The 17,222-nt window shown below is 47.5% G+C and overlaps 1 protein-coding gene across 1 annotated transcript in view; it reads left to right on the top strand.

The window, feature by feature from the left end:
- The first annotated feature begins 462 nt into the window (after positions 1–462).
- TM6SF1 (transmembrane 6 superfamily member 1) overlaps positions 463–17,222 on the top strand; it is an 85,511-nt gene continuing 68,751 nt past the window's right edge. The window contains exon 1 of the mRNA XM_068275359.1: positions 463–483. Within this exon, the coding sequence (XP_068131460.1) occupies positions 473–483 (11 nt within the window). The 5' untranslated portion in view covers positions 463–472. The remainder of the gene's footprint in view (positions 484–17,222) is intronic.

The raw sequence follows: 17,222 nt of genomic DNA, 5'->3' as shown, positions 1-17,222 counted from the left end.
TAGTCAAACAAGTAAATGGAAGCGCTTGACAGTAAGTACTTGCAAGAGTCTGCAGGTCTCCCGTGCACAACCCCTGCACAGTATTCACTGCGTGGCTGTTATCTCTCACTTGTTCTGCAGCTTCATCCAGACATCATCATTGGCCGTCCAGACATCAGAGGAAGAGGACCAGTAATTAATGCATTAATACTTGCTAATGATTATTATCCAGAAACAAAGATGGTCAATGAAATGCAAATAATTCCGTCTTGCATGCAAATTTCATGCAACTTGGAACTGGGTAAATCAAATGTTCTTCCTGTCATTTTTCATTGGCCCAATTCCAAGCTGCATACAATTTATATTAAATGTGCATGCAAGAATGATTAGCATCTTATTGACCACCTGTTGTCCATGTATGGGATCTGCCCACCGTCTGTTTTCCTTTTCCAGGCCACCTGCTTCACCGGCACCTGCAGCTCCTCGGAGGTCAATGAGAGAACGGTAAGTAGTCTGTCCTATAACCGGTCTGTAGGTGCTGCCATCTGTAACCTTTCCTATAGGCTCCCTCCTTGTGATGTCACTTCCTGCTAGATAGACCAAGTTTTATGGCCCATCCTTCATATCACCCCATCATCATGTCACATTTAATGGATGGCTTTTTCCATACCAATTTAAAGAAGGATTACTCAACACCAGGGGGTTAGGGTTAGGCACTACCGGAGAGGTTTTAGGGTTAGGCACCACCAGGGGAGGGTTCTTTGTGAGAGTAAGGAGAGGTTAGGGTAAGTTTAGTGAAATATCAGCAAATATTACCGATACTTCACAATATGAATCAGGTTGCAGAATATTGGTAAGCCTACCGATACTCTACTACTGCAATTAACCACTTGAGGACCTAGGGCTTTCTACCCCTTAAGGGCCGGCCACTTTTTTTCCATTCAGACCACTGCAGCTTTCACGGTTTATTGCTCGCTCATACAACCTACCACCTAAATGAATTTTGGCTCCTTTTCTTGTCACTAATAAAGCTTTCTTTTGGTGCTATTTGATTGCTCCTGCGATTTTTTACTTTTTATTATATTCATCAAAAAAGACATGAATTTTGGCAAAAAAATGATTTTTTTAACTTTCTGTGCTGACATTTTTCAAATAAAGTAAAATTTCTGTATAAGTGCAGCGCGAAAAATGTGGACAAACATGTTTTGGATAAAAAAAAACCCATTCAGTGTATATTTATTGGTTTGGGTAAAAGTTTACAAACTATGGTGCAAAAAGTGAATTTTCCTATTTTCAAGCATCTATGACTTTTCTGACCCCCTGTCATGTTTCATGAGGGGCTAGAATTCCAGGATAGTATAAATACCCCCCAAATGACCACATTTTGGAAAGAAGACATCCCAAAGTATTCACTGAGAGGCATGGTGAGTTCATAGAAGATATTAATTTTTGTCACAAGTAAGCGGAAAATGACACTTTGTGACAAAAAAAAAAAAAAAAAAGTTTCCATTTCTTCTAACTTGCGACAAAAAAAAAATGAAATCTGCCACGGACTCACCATGCCCCTCTCTGAATACCTTGAAGGGTCTGCTTTCCAAAATGGGGTCATTTGTAGGGTGTGTTTACTGTCCTGACATTTTGGGGGGTGCTAAATTGTAAGCACCCCTGTAAAGCCTAAAGGTGCTCATTGGACTTTGGACCCCTTAGCAGGGCTGTATTTAGAGTTTGGGCTCCCCTAGGCACCTAGACCTAAGACTCCCCCCCCCCCCCCCCCCCCATAGGACATTGGCGGCGCGCCGCAGGGAAAAATGGGCCACAATGCAGTGGGTGTGTCCATAACATACAGTGGGTGTGGCTAGCAAAAATTTCCTAGTAAGAGTCCAACCCAAAGTCGGTGGGGCCATGTTTGCTCCCTGGATATGGAGTAAATTAGTCAGTGTTCTCTCCCACAAAATAGTGGTAGGTATTAGATCGTGAGCTCCTCTGAGAAAAGTCAGTAACATGACTATGTTCTCTGCAAAGTGCTAGAGAAGATGCCAGTGCTATATAAATACATAATATGGTAGGACATTAGACTATTGCAGGATTCGATTGTGAGCTCCTCAAAGTGACATGACTGTGTACTCTGTGAAGTACTGCTGAAGATGGCAGTACAATATAGTACAGTAGTATAAGTAACCAGGTCTATAGGTGTCCCCGAAGTACAGAGGGATGACACTTCTGTGGAATGTGGGAAGTGTACATAAATTAACAAAACCCCCTGAACAAATATAGCAGCCAAATGATTACCCTTCTGTGACCCCAGATAAAGACATAGAATCTCACATCTGAATAGGAGCTGTACAACCCATATCAACAGATCCCTTCAGTCCTAGTACTACACTCTATCATCTTATTTCAGAGAGAAATAGCCCAATTAATAGGGTAGCATGTGACATTCATGCATTATGATACCACAAGTTTCAATAAACAAGACATTTGCAACTCTGGGGGGAAAAATATAGGAGTGTCATCAGTGTTCTCCCCAGAATTTTTTTCCCAGCCGGGTGGGGTGAGATGAGAGAATGCAGGGTCGGTGCTTCTCTGCACAATTTTGCATACAGCATAAGAGGAGGTGACTGCCGGGTGCTCACCAAAACTAGCCGGGTGGAGCACCCGGCTATAAGGGCCTGTAGAGAACACGGGGTATATACTGACAACATAGTGAGTACCCCCAATCACAAGAAAATGTATGCGTGCTCTACACCAAGCTTAACCCTTTCAAGTCTAGCTGTGCAAATCTGGCTAAAATGGCTTACCATGAGACATGCTCACGCAGAAATGCATCTGCTTTCGCATGCCAAACTTTGCAGGGTCAAAAACCAATACCGCGAAGCGGTGGCAATGGGAAGCCTCCCCGAGGCGCTCCTGGATAGTGCTGTATAGCATGAACTAATTCCCGCAGGGCAACCGCTTCGCGGTATTGGTTTTTGACCCTGCAAAGTTTGGCATGCGAAAGCAGATGCATTTCTGCATGAGCATGTCTCATGGTAAGCCATTTTAGCCAGATTTGCACAGCTAGACTTGAAAGGGTTAAGCTTGGTGTAGAGCACGCATACATTTTCTTGTGATTGAGCATAGTGAGCACCCCCACCCTGATCATGTTATTAAGAGACACTGAAGGAAAGGGTTGGAGAAGCAGCTAATTATGGAAACCATCAGATCAGAGATACTCACAAACCACAGAGCTGTACAAGAGGACTGGCAGAAATAATAAAATGAGCCTTTAAAATATTACTTAGTAATACTAACAATTAAATGTAAACGGTCATTACACAATTTGTGTGATTATATCTAGTAACCACTATGATCTGCATCATATGATGCTTGTCATCACATATATCCATTTCTACAGTGATAAGTTATAGGGAGTACATACATCCCAGTGGGTCACTATAGTGCCCAGCACGGCCTGTCTGCATGTGTGTGTGATGAGAGGGTAGGTGGGTCACTATAGTGCCCAGCACGGCCTGTCTGCATGTGTGTGTGGGGGCCCCAACCAAAATTTTGCTATGGGGCCTCATCATTTCTAGCTACACCTCTGGGTGTATTGGAGAGAGGCTGTGGAATAATGCCTTGCTGGGCACTATAGTGCCCCACCTACCCACTCATCACACACATGCAGACAGGCCTTGCTGGGCACTATAGTGCCCCACCTACCCTCTCATCACACACATGCAGACAGGCCTTGCTGGGCACTATAGTGCCCCACCTTCCCTCTCATCACACACATGCAGACAGGCCTTGCTGGGCACTATAGTGCCCCACCTTCCCTCTCATCACACACATGCAGACAGGCCTTGCTGGGCACTACAGTGCCCCACCTTCCCTCTCATCACACACACATGCAGACAGGCCTTGCTGGGCACTATAGTGCCCCACCTTCCCTCTCATCACACACACATGCAGACAGGCCTTGCTGGGCACTATAGTGCCCCACCTTCCCTCTCATCACACACATGCAGACAGGCCTTGCTGGGCACTATAGTGCCCCACCTTCCCTCTCATCACACACATGCAGACAGGCCATGCTGGGCACTATAGTGCCCCACCTTCTCTCTCATCACACACACATGCAGACAGGCCATGCTGGGCACTATAGTGCCCCACCTTCCCTCTCATCACACACACATGCAGACAGGCCATGCTGGGCACTATAGTGCCCCACCGTGCCCCACCTACCCTCTCATCTCTCACACACACACACACACACACACACACACACCATGCTGGACACTATAGTGCTCCACCTAACCTCTCATCACACACACACACACACACACACACACACACACACACACACACACACACACACACACACACACACACACACATGCAGACAGGCCATGCTGGGCACTATAGTGCCCCACCTACCCTCTCATCACACACATGCAGACAGGCCATGCTGGGCACTATAGTGCCCCACCTACCCTCTCATCACACACACACACACACACACACACACACACACACACACACACACACACACACACACACACACACACACGCCATGCTGGACACTATAGTGCCCCACCTTCCCTCTCATCACACACATGCAGACAGGCCATGCTGGGCACTATAGTGCCCCACCTACCCTCTCATCACACACACACACACACACACACACACACACACGCCATGCTGGACACTATAGTGCCCCACCTTCCCTCTCATCACACACATGCAGACAGGCCATGCTGGGCACTATAGTGCCCCACCTTCCCTCTCATCACACACACATGCAGACAGGCCATGCTGGGCACTATAGTGCCCCACCTTCCCTCTCATCACACACACATGCAGACAGGCCATGCTGGGCACTATAGTGCCCCACCTACCCCCTCATCTCACACACACACACACACACACACACACACACACACACACACACACACCATGCTGGACACTATAGTGCTCCACCTAACCTCTCATCACACACACACACACACACACACACACACACACACACACACACACACACACACACACACACACACACACACACACACACACACACACACACACACACACACACACACACACACACACACACACACACACACACACACACACACACACACACACACACACACACACATGCAGACAGGCCATGCTGGGCACTATAGTGCTCCACCTAACCTCTCATCACACACACACACACACACATGCAGACAGGCCATGCTGGGCACTATAGTGCCCCACCTAACCTCTCATCACACACATGCAGACGGGCCATGCTGGGCACTATAGTGCCCCACCTAACCTCTCATCACACACATGCAGACAGGCCATGCTGGACACTATAGTGCCCCACCTAACCTCTCATCACACACACGCAGGCATGCAAACAGGCCATGCTGGGCACTGTAGTGCCCCAACCTCAACACACACACCATGCTGGGCCCTGTAGTGCCCCATCAACCTCTACACACACACACACACCATGCTGGGCCCTGTAGTGCCCCACCAACCTCTACACACACACACACAATGCTGGGCCCTGTAGTGCCCCACTAACCTCTACACACACACACTCCATGCTGGGCCCTGTAGTGCCCCACCAACCTCTACACACACACACACTCCATGCTGGGCCCTGTAGTGCCCCACCAACCTCTCCCCACACATAGATGCAGACAGGCCATGCTGGGCACTACACACACACACACACACACACACACACACACACACACGCTGGGCACTATAGTGCCCCACCTTCCCTCTCATCACACACATGCAGACAGGCCTTGCTGGGCACTATAGTGCCCCACCTTCCCTCTCATCACACACACATGCAGACAGGCCATGCTGGACACTATAGTGCCCCGCCTACCCTCTCATCACACACATGCAGACAGGCCATGCTGGGCACTATAGTGCCCCACCTTCCCTCATCACACACATGCAGACAGGCCCAGCATGGGCACTATAGTGCCCCACCTACCCTCTCATCTCACACACACACACATGCAGACGGGCCATGCTGGGCACTATAGTGCCCCGCCTAACCTCTCATCACACACATGCAGACAGGCCCAGCATGGGCACTATAGTGCCCCACCTACCCTCTCATCTCACACACACACACGCAGACGGGCCATGCTGGGCACTATAGTGCCCCACCTAACCTCTCATCACACACATGCAGACGGGCCATGCTGGGCACTATAGTGCCCCACCTAACCTCTCATCACACACATGCAGACGGGCCATGCTGGGCACTATAGTGCCCCACCTACCCTCTCATCACACACACACATGCAGACAGGCCATGCTGGGCACTATAGTGCCCCACCTAACCTCTCATCACACACACGCAGGCATGCAAACAGGCCATGCTGGGCACTGTAGTGCCCCAACCTCAACACACACACACACACCATGCTGGGCCCTGTAGTGCCCCATCAACCTCTATATATACACACACACACACACACACACACCATGCTGGGCCTTGTAGTGCCCCACCAACCTCTCCCCACACATAGATGCAGACAGGCCATGCTGGGCCTTTAGTGTCTCACCACCCTCTCCCTACACAGGCATGCATGGGGACAATGTTAATACATGTACCTGTTCAGTGTAACAGGCCCAACTGGCCATATAGACATGAAACCCACATTGCTGGATCATGTTTACCTTCACAGTGAGGGTGCTCAAATGGCACCCGAGCCCTGTCACCAGATGATGACAGAAGCTCCCATCCCCAAAGACACTCACCAGTGTGGTCTCAATGGCAGCAGCATGGGACATCAGCAGCTCATCTGGACAGTGTTACTCATGAGCTCCTCGGCTCTGGCTGGCAGCCTGCTACAGTCCATGGGTATCAGCAGCCACAGCCAGCACATGGTCAGAGGTAAACACAGGGGGGGGAGACAGATAGCATGTGGCTTCTCTGCACATCTCTCCAGTGCAGAGTTCAGCGCGCTTCTTTGAAATTATTCCTTCCTGATGTCTGGGCCAATTAGCAGGGGAGGGGAGTGACTAGCAACTACTGTAGCTACTGCTAGCCACACTCTTCCTAATGACATGCCTCAAATGATTCCTTCATGCAGAGCCGGGACAAGGTCCTCCAGCACCCAAGGCTGAGACAGCAAAGTGCGCCCCTCCATCCCTGCCACCCCGGCCGTCACACACTGATTGCTATCAGACTAAGAGGGCCACAGGGCCCACAACCTCCCCAACACCTTAATATGTAGTTATCTGGCTTGCAGTCACTGCCATGTATCCCCTTTTCTTATTTCTTTCTGCTTCAAACACAATTAGGAATGACAGCTGAATGAATTCTGCGCCCCCTCTTACACCGCGCCCTGAGGCTGGAGCCTCTCCAGCCTATGCCTCGGCCCGGCCCTGCCTTCATGATCCGGTTCTTTTCAATGGATTGAATCAAATGAATCGATTCATTGAAAAGAATCACTAGAAGCTCACTGACTCTGAGCCGGAAGGGCTGTGTATCAGGCAAGTAGTACGGTAAATTCCCCTGCCAGCCGCTTCCACTCTGAATAATTCTGGAGGGGGGAGCGAGTTACTCTGAATGTGTGTGTGTGTGCATGCTCTCTGCCGCTCCCCCCCTCCCCCCACCCCCCCAAAGCTGCACATATTGAAAACATAAAATAAAAGATGTAAAATAAAAAAAAATGAAATAAAATAAATTATAATAAAATAACAGCCAATAGGTGGCCCCCCCCCCCCCCAGAGGGCCCGCCCATGGCACCGGCCCACGGGTGCCTCTTAAGAGATACGGCCCTGCCCCTTAGCGCAGTTAGGCTGCAAAAAAGTGCCACACATGTGGTATTGCCGTACTCAGGAGAAGTAATATAATGTGTTTTGGGGTGTATTTTTACACATACCGATGCTGGGTGGGAGAAATATCTCTGGAAAAGTTGTTAATTTTTTTTACACACAATTGTCCATTTACAGAGATCTTTCTCCCACTCAGCATGGGTATGTGTAAAAATACACCCCAACACACATTATACTACTTCTCCTGAGTACGGCGATACCACATGTGTGGCACTTTTTTGCACCCTAACTGCGCTAAAGGGCCCAAAGTCCAATGAGTACCTTTAGGATTTCACAGGTCATTTTGCGGAATTTGATTTCCAGACTACTCCTCACGGTTTAGGGCCCCTAAAATGCCAGGGCAGTATAGGAACCCCACAAATGACCCCATTTTAGAAAGAAGACACCCCAAGGTATTCTGTTAGGAGTATGGTGAGTTCATAGAAGATTTTATTTTTTGTCAAAAGTTAGCGGAAAATTGATTTTTATTGTTTTTTTCACAAAGTGTCATTTTCCACTAACTTGTGACAAAAAATAAAATCTTCTATGAACTCACCATACCCCTAACGGAATACCTTGGGGTGTCTTCTTTCTAAAATAGGATCATTTGTGGGGTTCCTATACTGCCCTGGCATTTTAGGGGCCCTAAACCGTGAGGAGTAGTCTAGAAAACAAATGCCTCAAAATGACCTGTGAATAGGACGTTGGGCCCCTTAGCGCACCTAGGCTGCAAAAAAGTGTCACACATGTGGTATCACCGTACTCGGGAGAAGTAGTACAATGTGTTTTGGGGTGTATTTTTACACATACCCATGCTGGGTGGGAGAAATAACTCTGTAAATGGACAATTGTGTGTAAAAAAATCAAAAGATTGTCATTCCGCGGCCGTCACGCCGCTTCTTCAAGAAGTACGAGGGGATCTCCTCGTACTTCTTGAAGAAGCGGCGTGACGGCCGCGGAACCGGTGGAAGTGTCCACCGAGGGTCTCCATTGCCACCACCATTCCCTTTTGATCCTCGGCACCCGGCTAAGTATTCCTCCTTCTTGTCCACATCACATGCTTGCTTGTTCATGGACTGTCTCTCTCAAATCACTCCTATCCTTCACGTATGGTAGTCATTCATGACACTTTATATAGGTGTCTCTATTTATTTATATACACGGTTTCATGTTATCATGTATAATGTTTCACATCTTTAGCACTGTTTGCACTTTATACCACTATAGGAGGTACTGAACCCGGGTTCATACTGATGTTGGAGTGCTCTGTACTGAGCACCCACATCTGATCTGAGATTATTGATCTATTTATTATTATGCAATATTATTGTGAGCATTGATTGTTTCATACATGGATTTTTTGTGGTGTGCGCCGTTTTTAATGTTTTTATGATGAATTTGGAAGAAATATATTCTATTAAAGTGTGATTTATATATTTTTCATCAATCATGTGTGGTGCCGTTTCTATGAGCTGAATCTCCCCTCTTCTATATTTCCTACATGCTCTGGCACACATGGGGGACATGAGTGCAATGTAACTTTGTACATATCTATATTATGTAGTGTAAGTACTGTAGTCTAGGGCCAATTTTGTTTTTTACGGGTAGCCAATTAACTTATCTGTATGTTTTTGGAATGTGTGAGGAAACCGGAGTGCCCGGAGGAAACCCACGCAGACACGGAGAGAACATACAAACTCTTTGCAGATAGTGCCCTGGCTGGGATTCGAACCAGGGACCCAGCGCTGCAAGGTGAGAGAGCTAACCACTACGCCACCATGCTGCCCGTACACCCCCGTGCTGCCTTCTATCAGCTTGAATCAGTTGGCCCTTTCTCCTCTGACCTCTAGCATCAACAAGGCATTTTCGCCCACAGGACTGCCTCATACTGGATGTTTTTCCCTTTTCACACCATTCTTTGTAAACCCTAAAAATGGTTGTGCATGAAAATCCCAGTAACTGAGCAGATTGTGAAATACTCAAACCGGCCCGTCTGGCACCAACAACCATGCCACGCTCAGAATTGCTTAAATCACATTTCTTTCCCATTCTGACATTCAGTTTGGAATTCAGGAGATTGTCTTGACCAGGACCCCACCCCTAAATGCATTGAAGCAACTGCCAGGTGATTGGTTGATTAGATAATTGCATTAATGAGAAATTGAATAGGTGTTCCTAACAATTGTGTGTGCGTGCGTGCGTGTGTGCGTGTGTGTGTAGCTCCAAGTTAATCACACTACTGTGAAAGTGAAATCAAACTTTCCCTTTAGGTAGCAACAGTGATTGACAACCAATTTCACATGCTGTTGTGCAAATGGAATAGACAACAAGTGGAAATTATAGGCAATTGGCAAGCCATCCAAATAAAGGAGTGGTTCTGCAGGTGGTGTCCACAGACTACTTCTCAGTTCCTATGCTTTCTGACTGATGATGTTTTCGTCACTTTTGAATGCTGGCAGTGCTCTAACTCTAGTGGTAGCATTAGACGGAGTCTACAACCCACACATGTGGCTCAGGTAGTGCAGCTCATCCAGGATGGCACATCAATGCCAGCTGTGGCAAGAAGGTTTGCTGTGTCTGTCGGCGTAGTGTCCACAGCATGGAGGTGCTACCAGGAGACAGGCCAGTACATCAGGAGACGCAGAGGAGGCCATAGGATGGCAACATCCCAGCAGCAGGACCGCTACCTCCACCTTTGCGCAAGGAGGTATAGGAGGATCATTGCCAGAGCCCTGCAAAATGACTTCCAGTGGGCCACAAATGTGCATGTGTCAATGTGCTCAAAGGTGGGGGTTATGCTTACAGCCCAACACTGTGCAGGACATTTGGTATTTGCCAGAGAACACCAAGATTGGTAAATTCGCCACTGGCGCCCTTGTGCTCTTTACATATGAAAGGAGGTTCATGCTAAGTACATGTGACAGACGTGACAGTGTGAATATGATGTGGAGAACGTTCTGCTGCCTGCAACAACCTCCAGCATGACCGGTTTGGCAGTGGGTCAGTAATGGTGTGGGGTGGCATTTCTTTTTCTCCGTACACTTAATAATGACATGTTTTTATATATTTTATAGCATTTTAGCAAAATGGAAAGCATAGCTTCCCCCCTCCCAAGCATCTCTAGCCTTTTATTATCCATGTAGGCTGGTATGGACAGTGTGGGGTTCTGCACCATGAAGGTGGGGGTAAGCCGCCTGGGGGCGACTTATGGTTGAACTTTGAGCCCCCTTTAAGATGATAAGGGCTCCCAGATGACTGCCTCTCCCATGTGAAATGGGTATGGGGTAATTATGTACCTCTTACCTATTTCCACAAAGGGTTATTGCTACGCCCATGATAATGTCAGAAACACCTGATCTGCCTATGCTTGTTCAGTGTCTACTGTATAGCTAAAATGATTAAAAGCAGAGGATCAGCAGGATAGCCAGGCAACTGGTATTGTTTGAAAGGAAAAAAATCAGGCTGTCTTCATATCCCTCTCATTACAATTGTCCTTTAAGTTTGCAAGAACTAAAGGTGTAAAGACAGAAGTACCGCCAGAACCTCACTAGGCAGGATGTGGGCAGGAAGGGCCACCAAACCGTCTGAGTCTGCAACAGGAAACCTTGAAGGAAAATTCAGAAAAATCCGTAGAGCAAGAGAGAGAGTCCAACAGGCCAAGGTCATAGGATGTCAGATACAGGAGTCAGGGGAAGACAAGGTCAGGAACGAGCCAGGGGTCATGTTGAAAGTGTTATTTCCATTCAAGATGGAGTTCTGCTTTAAAGTTAACCCGAACCAAAGCCTGGGTCAAAAAGGAGGGAAGCCTCTGGATCTTATAGATCGCTAAGGATAAAGTAGTGCTCCTAAATTTTAAAAACTACACAGAAACAGACGTGTTCACATGGGTGCAGCACGGCCGAGCTCATGTCAGAAGAGGAGCGCAGCCCCAATGTGCGCCGCTATCCGCATCAGAAGCCGGCGAAGCAGCCGGCTTGACATTACCCCCCCTGAGGCATGGACTCCGGACATGCTTTCAGAAAAATCGGTTTCTCAGGATGTAAAGTATGAAATTCCAGTTTCAATTCCTCTGCATGTAGTCGGTGATCAGGAACCCAAGATCTCTCCTCAGGACCATAACCCCTCCAATGAACCAAATACTGTACGGAGTTTCGCACTCTGCGAGAGTCCAAGATCTCCTCAATCTCATATTCGGGTTCCCCATCTATCACAACAGGGGGTGGGGGGGGAGGGGCGAGGAATCCACATTCACAGCAGGTTTCAATAAGGACACATGAAAGGACCTTACACCTCTCATGGTAGAGGGTAGAGCAATCCTATAGGTCACTTCATTAATCTTCTCAGTAACAGGATATGGACCAATATATTTATGTCCCAATTTGACTGACGGCTGTCTTAAAGCAATGTGTCGCGTGGAGACCCTATCTCCCGGGGCAAGGTCCCACTCCGGTGAACGCTTCTTATCAGCCTGTCTTTTTTGATCACCAAATGCCTTCTCTAAATTGACTTTCACCAATGACCAAATTCTTTTACATTGTAACGATCGGTATAACACAGAGAGGGTCTGATTACCAGTGATCTGCAGTATCACCGAGAATGCAGATATATACCCGATTATTGATGATCTGCAGTATCACCGATAATCAGATATATCTCTAACCTCTGGACACCTGAGATGATAAGAGTGTTTTGGTGCAACAGTAATACTTTGAGGACCGCACCTGATGATCAGGTGCTAGATCAATAAGGAGTACTGCTCCGCAGCAAGTTCCTTCCGTTAGTCTGAACTCTCCGCTGGGAGGAGTCAGGCTGAGAGTGGGAAGGACAGAACATGAGTGACACCAATGAGGGAGTGTCACTGACAGATCTGTGAACTATCTCTTAACAGGAGAGATCGTTCTCGAGGTCGGGCAGGCCAGGTCGTCAACACACGGACAGAAAAAGTAAGGAGACAGATGCAGAATCCTAAGGCTAGCAGAGTTTGGCAACAGAGTATCAGAATGACACAGGTACAAAATCAGAGATCAGAAGAATGGTCAGGAAAGCAGAAGGTCATAACAAATAATCAACAATGCCTAGACTAAGGTATGAGTTCCTTGGTCATCGACACCTTGGAAACTGGTCTAGATATTAACACAGATAATAACAGAATTCCTAGACTAAGGTGTGAGTTCCTTGATCATCAACACCTAGGAAACTGGTCTAATATAACACAGATAATAACAGAATTCCTAGACTAAGGTGTGAGCTCCTTGATCATCAACACCTAGGAAACTGGTCTAATATAACACAGATACTGACAAGGTCTGAGTGCTACCACGTAGTGATCGCAACGCCAGACACCAGAGGAATGACCAGCACCCAGTATATATACACCAGCGCTCCCCTGCGCCTCCCCTAAGTGCTGGACCAATGAAAACTGAAAGAATTGTCAGCTGACCGGCCTGGTCAGCTGACACCCTTCTGGCTGTCATAAATGCTCTGCCTCTCCGCGCGCGCGTCCTTCTGAACCTGTGTGGTCTATCAGTCCCAGCCACACCAGACATGTGTTGTAATGCCTCTGCTATTTTGGATGCGGAATCCGCCGCACCGCTGTCCAAGCGTGCGGTGTTTTCTCCGCGTTCAGCAGTACTGACAGAAGTAGGCCTATGCGTGCAAACCGCCGCGTCGGACGCGGAATCCGCCGCCCTGTTCTCTGGGCATGCGGCGGTTTCTCCGTGCTCCGTCAGGCCAGTGAATGCAGGTCTCTGCGCGCAAGCTGCCATGTTGAACGCGGAATCAGCCGCCTTACTCTGAGTACTTGCGGCGGCTTTTCCGCGTTTTCTCACATACATGAATTCTGCCAGCCTTCTAGTGCAGGAAAAAGAGAATTGGTCACTGGCAATGGGCAAAACTTGGGTGACTTCCCTGTGACTATCTGAAATGGGGAAAACCCAGAGGAAGTGTTCTTGAGATTGTTGTGGGCAAATTCCGCAAAGAAAAGAAACTTTACCCACTCCCGTTGAGAATCAGCCACATAGCAACGGAGGAACTGCTCCAGGGACTGATTCAATCTCTCGGTCTGGCCATTGGTTTGGAGGTGGTATCCCGAGGAAAAAGACAAAGTCAGCCTCAAATGTTGACAAAATGCCCACCAAACTTTAGATACAAACTGTACCCCTCTGTCAGAGACTATGTTAAGTGGGATCCCATGCAAGCGAAAAATGTGCACAACAAAAAGGTCCGCCAGCTCCTGGGCTGAGGGGAATTTTTGCAAAGGTACGAAATGAACCATTTTACTAAAACGGTTTACCACTACCCAGATTACAGTCATCCCCTCAGAACTAGGAAGTTCCCCCACAAAATCCATAGATATGTGAGTCCATGGCTCTGATGGCACAGGCAAAGGCTTGAAAGTCCCTGAAGGGGCCTGTCTGGAGGCCTTACTCCAGGCACAAACTGAACAAGACAACACAAATTCCTTACAATCATTCTTTAAGGATGGCCACCACACACATCGGGACAATAGGTCCTGGGTTCTGACCATACCTGGATGTCCTGCATTTTTATGAGAATGAAAAATTTGCAGGACCTGGAGACGTAAGTGCAAAGGGACAAAGAGGACGCCATCTGGCTTTCCCTCTGGAGAATCGGACTGGTAAGACTGCAGAGTGTCAGTCAGATCCTCCATGGGCTCCGTGGCTGCCACTACAACGTGTTTAGGCAAGATTTTCACAGGGAGCGAGGGCTGAACCGTCTCAGGTTCAAAGCAATGGGACAGGGCATCGGCCTTGATATTTTTGTTACCAGGTTTGTAGGTTATTATAAACCTGAAGCGAGAGAAGAAAAGGGCCCACCGAGCTTGTCTCGGGTTTAGTCTTTTTGCCCCTTCGATATACTCCAGATTTTTATGGTCAGTGTATACCGTTATAACATGCTCCGCCCCTTCTAGCCAGTGACGCCACTCCTCAAAGGCCATCTTGATGGCCAACAGTTCGCGGTTACCAATGTCATAGTTCTTTTCGGCAGACGAAAACTTGCGCGAAAAGAACGCACATGGATGTAACCGTCCCTGGATACCTGAGTGTTGGGAGAAGACAGCCTCTACACCTATCTCTGAGGCATCCACCTCTACAATAAAGGGACGTGTTACGTCCACATGTCACAGGATAGGAGCTGAACAAAAAAGTGACTTTAATTGGGAAAAGGCTGTGCATGCTTCACTGGACCAATTAAAGGTATCCACCCCCTTTTTGGTTAAATCAGTGAGGGGTGTCACAACTGTGGAGAACCCCTTGATGAACTTCCTGTAATAATTGGCGAAGCCCAAGAACCTTTGAAGGGCTTTCAAGCCCATCGGTTGTGGCCATTCCAGTACTGCAGAAACCTTCTTGGGATCCATGGATAGACCACTCGTGGACAAAATGTAACCCAAAAAGGATACCTCTGAGACCTCAAATAGACTCTTTTCTAACTTTGCATGTAAACAATTCTGCCTAAGTTTTTCTAGGACAAATCTGACGTGCTGCCTGTGCTCTCTGAGGGTTTTAGAGAAAATCAAGATGTCAAGGTACTCAACGACAAAACGGCCTAGTACCTCCCTGAAAATTTCATTGACCAATTCCTGGAATACAGCAGGGGCGTTACACAACCTGAAGGGTATCACGAGGTACTCGTAATGCCCATCGGGCATGTTGAAGGCCATTTTCCATTCATCCCTTTGTCGGATGCGAATCAAATTATAAGCCCCCCTCAAATCCAACTTAGAAAACACCTGTGCCCCGATTACTTGAGAAAATAAATCATCGATCAAAGGTAGGGGATAACGGTTGGAGATCGTAATCTTGTTTAGTGCCCTGTAATCGATGCAAGGTCTGAGTCCACCGTCCTTTTTCTGAACGAAAAAGAATCCAGCCCCGGCCGGTGACTTGCAAGGACAGATGAAACCTTTCTCTAAGTTTTCCCGGATATATTCTTTCATGGCTATTTGTTCAGGGCCAGAAAGATTATATAAATGTCCCCTGGGGGGCATGGTGCCAGGCCTTAAATCGATGGGACAGTCAAAATCCCTATGGGGGGGAAGCTTATCAGCTGAGCGAGGACAAAATACATCAGCATAGTCTGAATACGGAACTGGAACACCTTCTACATTTACTTCCGATGAACAGAGGGCCACTTTACATAGACAAGAATCTTTACAGGCTGCGGACCAGGAAAGTAATTGCCCTGAGTTCCAGTCTATCAGAGGTGAGTGTTTACGTAACCAGGGTAAACCCAGTACAAAAGTTGAAGAGGACATCTTGAGTACATAGAATTGTAATTCCTCTTTATGCAAAACCCCTACCTGAAAGGTAAAGGGAGGGGTCTGGGAAAGAGGTTGTTTATTCTGCAGGGGAGAATCATCGATAGCAGTGACATAGATATGCCTCTCAATGGGTAAAATAGGAATATTCCAGGTAGATGCCAGATCAAAATCGATGAAGTTGGCTGCAGAGCCTGAATTGATAAAGGCTTGCGTGTCATGAACTTGATTCTCCCACAACACAGAACAGGGCAGCAATAATTTAGAATTCTTAGGAGGTAAAACAATTTCGCCCAGGGTAGCACCCCCAACTACACCTAGGCGGAGAAGTTTTCCGACCTCCTGCCACAATTCTGTACAAGATGTCCCTTCTCCCCACAATATAAACAGAGATCTTCCTTCCTTCTCCTACTCTTCTCTGCCTCGGACAATTTAGAATGACCGACTTGCATTGGCTCATCTGCCCTAGATGCACAAGTAGGAGAAGACGGTACCGCTTTGACAAAGGTATGTGATCTGCCTTGTTTATGATATCTGACCCTGCGGCCTATCTTGACGGCCAGAGCTATTGCCTTGTCCAGAGTTTTGGGCTCCGGGTGACTGAGCATTACATCGGAGACTGACTCAGACAACCCTGAAAGGAAACAATCTAACAAAGCGAAATGTTCCCATCTGGAGGAGACTGCCCACTTCCTGAACTCTGAGGCGTAGTCTTCCACTGTACCATTGCCCTGCCGTAGTCTTTTCAATTTCCTTTCAGCTGTTGCGGCTATATCTGGATCATCGTAGATGACCGCCATAGCTTTAAAAAATTCCTGCACTGAAGATAAAGCCTCATGGCTTTCAGGCAAACTATACGCCCATAGATAGATTACATAGGTTATTGAATTACATCATTATAATGTCTGGTGGTTTATATTTTTGATCACATTGGTTATGCCTGCCTGTGCCCTCCGTGAGTGGTTATGACCTTAATGTTTCACTATCTACAGGTCTCCTCGCGGATACATATACAGACATCGCCAAGATATAATTGATAGGCAGTTTTTTGGACTTAATTACCTATGTGGAACTTTGGCCACGCCAGCCTTGGATTACTGTGAGTGGTTATTGACCCTAATACTTACCTTTCCAGGTCTCC

This window comes from Hyperolius riggenbachi, chromosome 3, assembly GCF_040937935.1.
Source record: "Hyperolius riggenbachi isolate aHypRig1 chromosome 3, aHypRig1.pri, whole genome shotgun sequence".
In the NCBI taxonomy this organism is placed as follows: domain Eukaryota; kingdom Metazoa; phylum Chordata; class Amphibia; order Anura; family Hyperoliidae; genus Hyperolius; species Hyperolius riggenbachi.
This window is presented reverse-complemented; position numbering and strand designations above follow the sequence as displayed.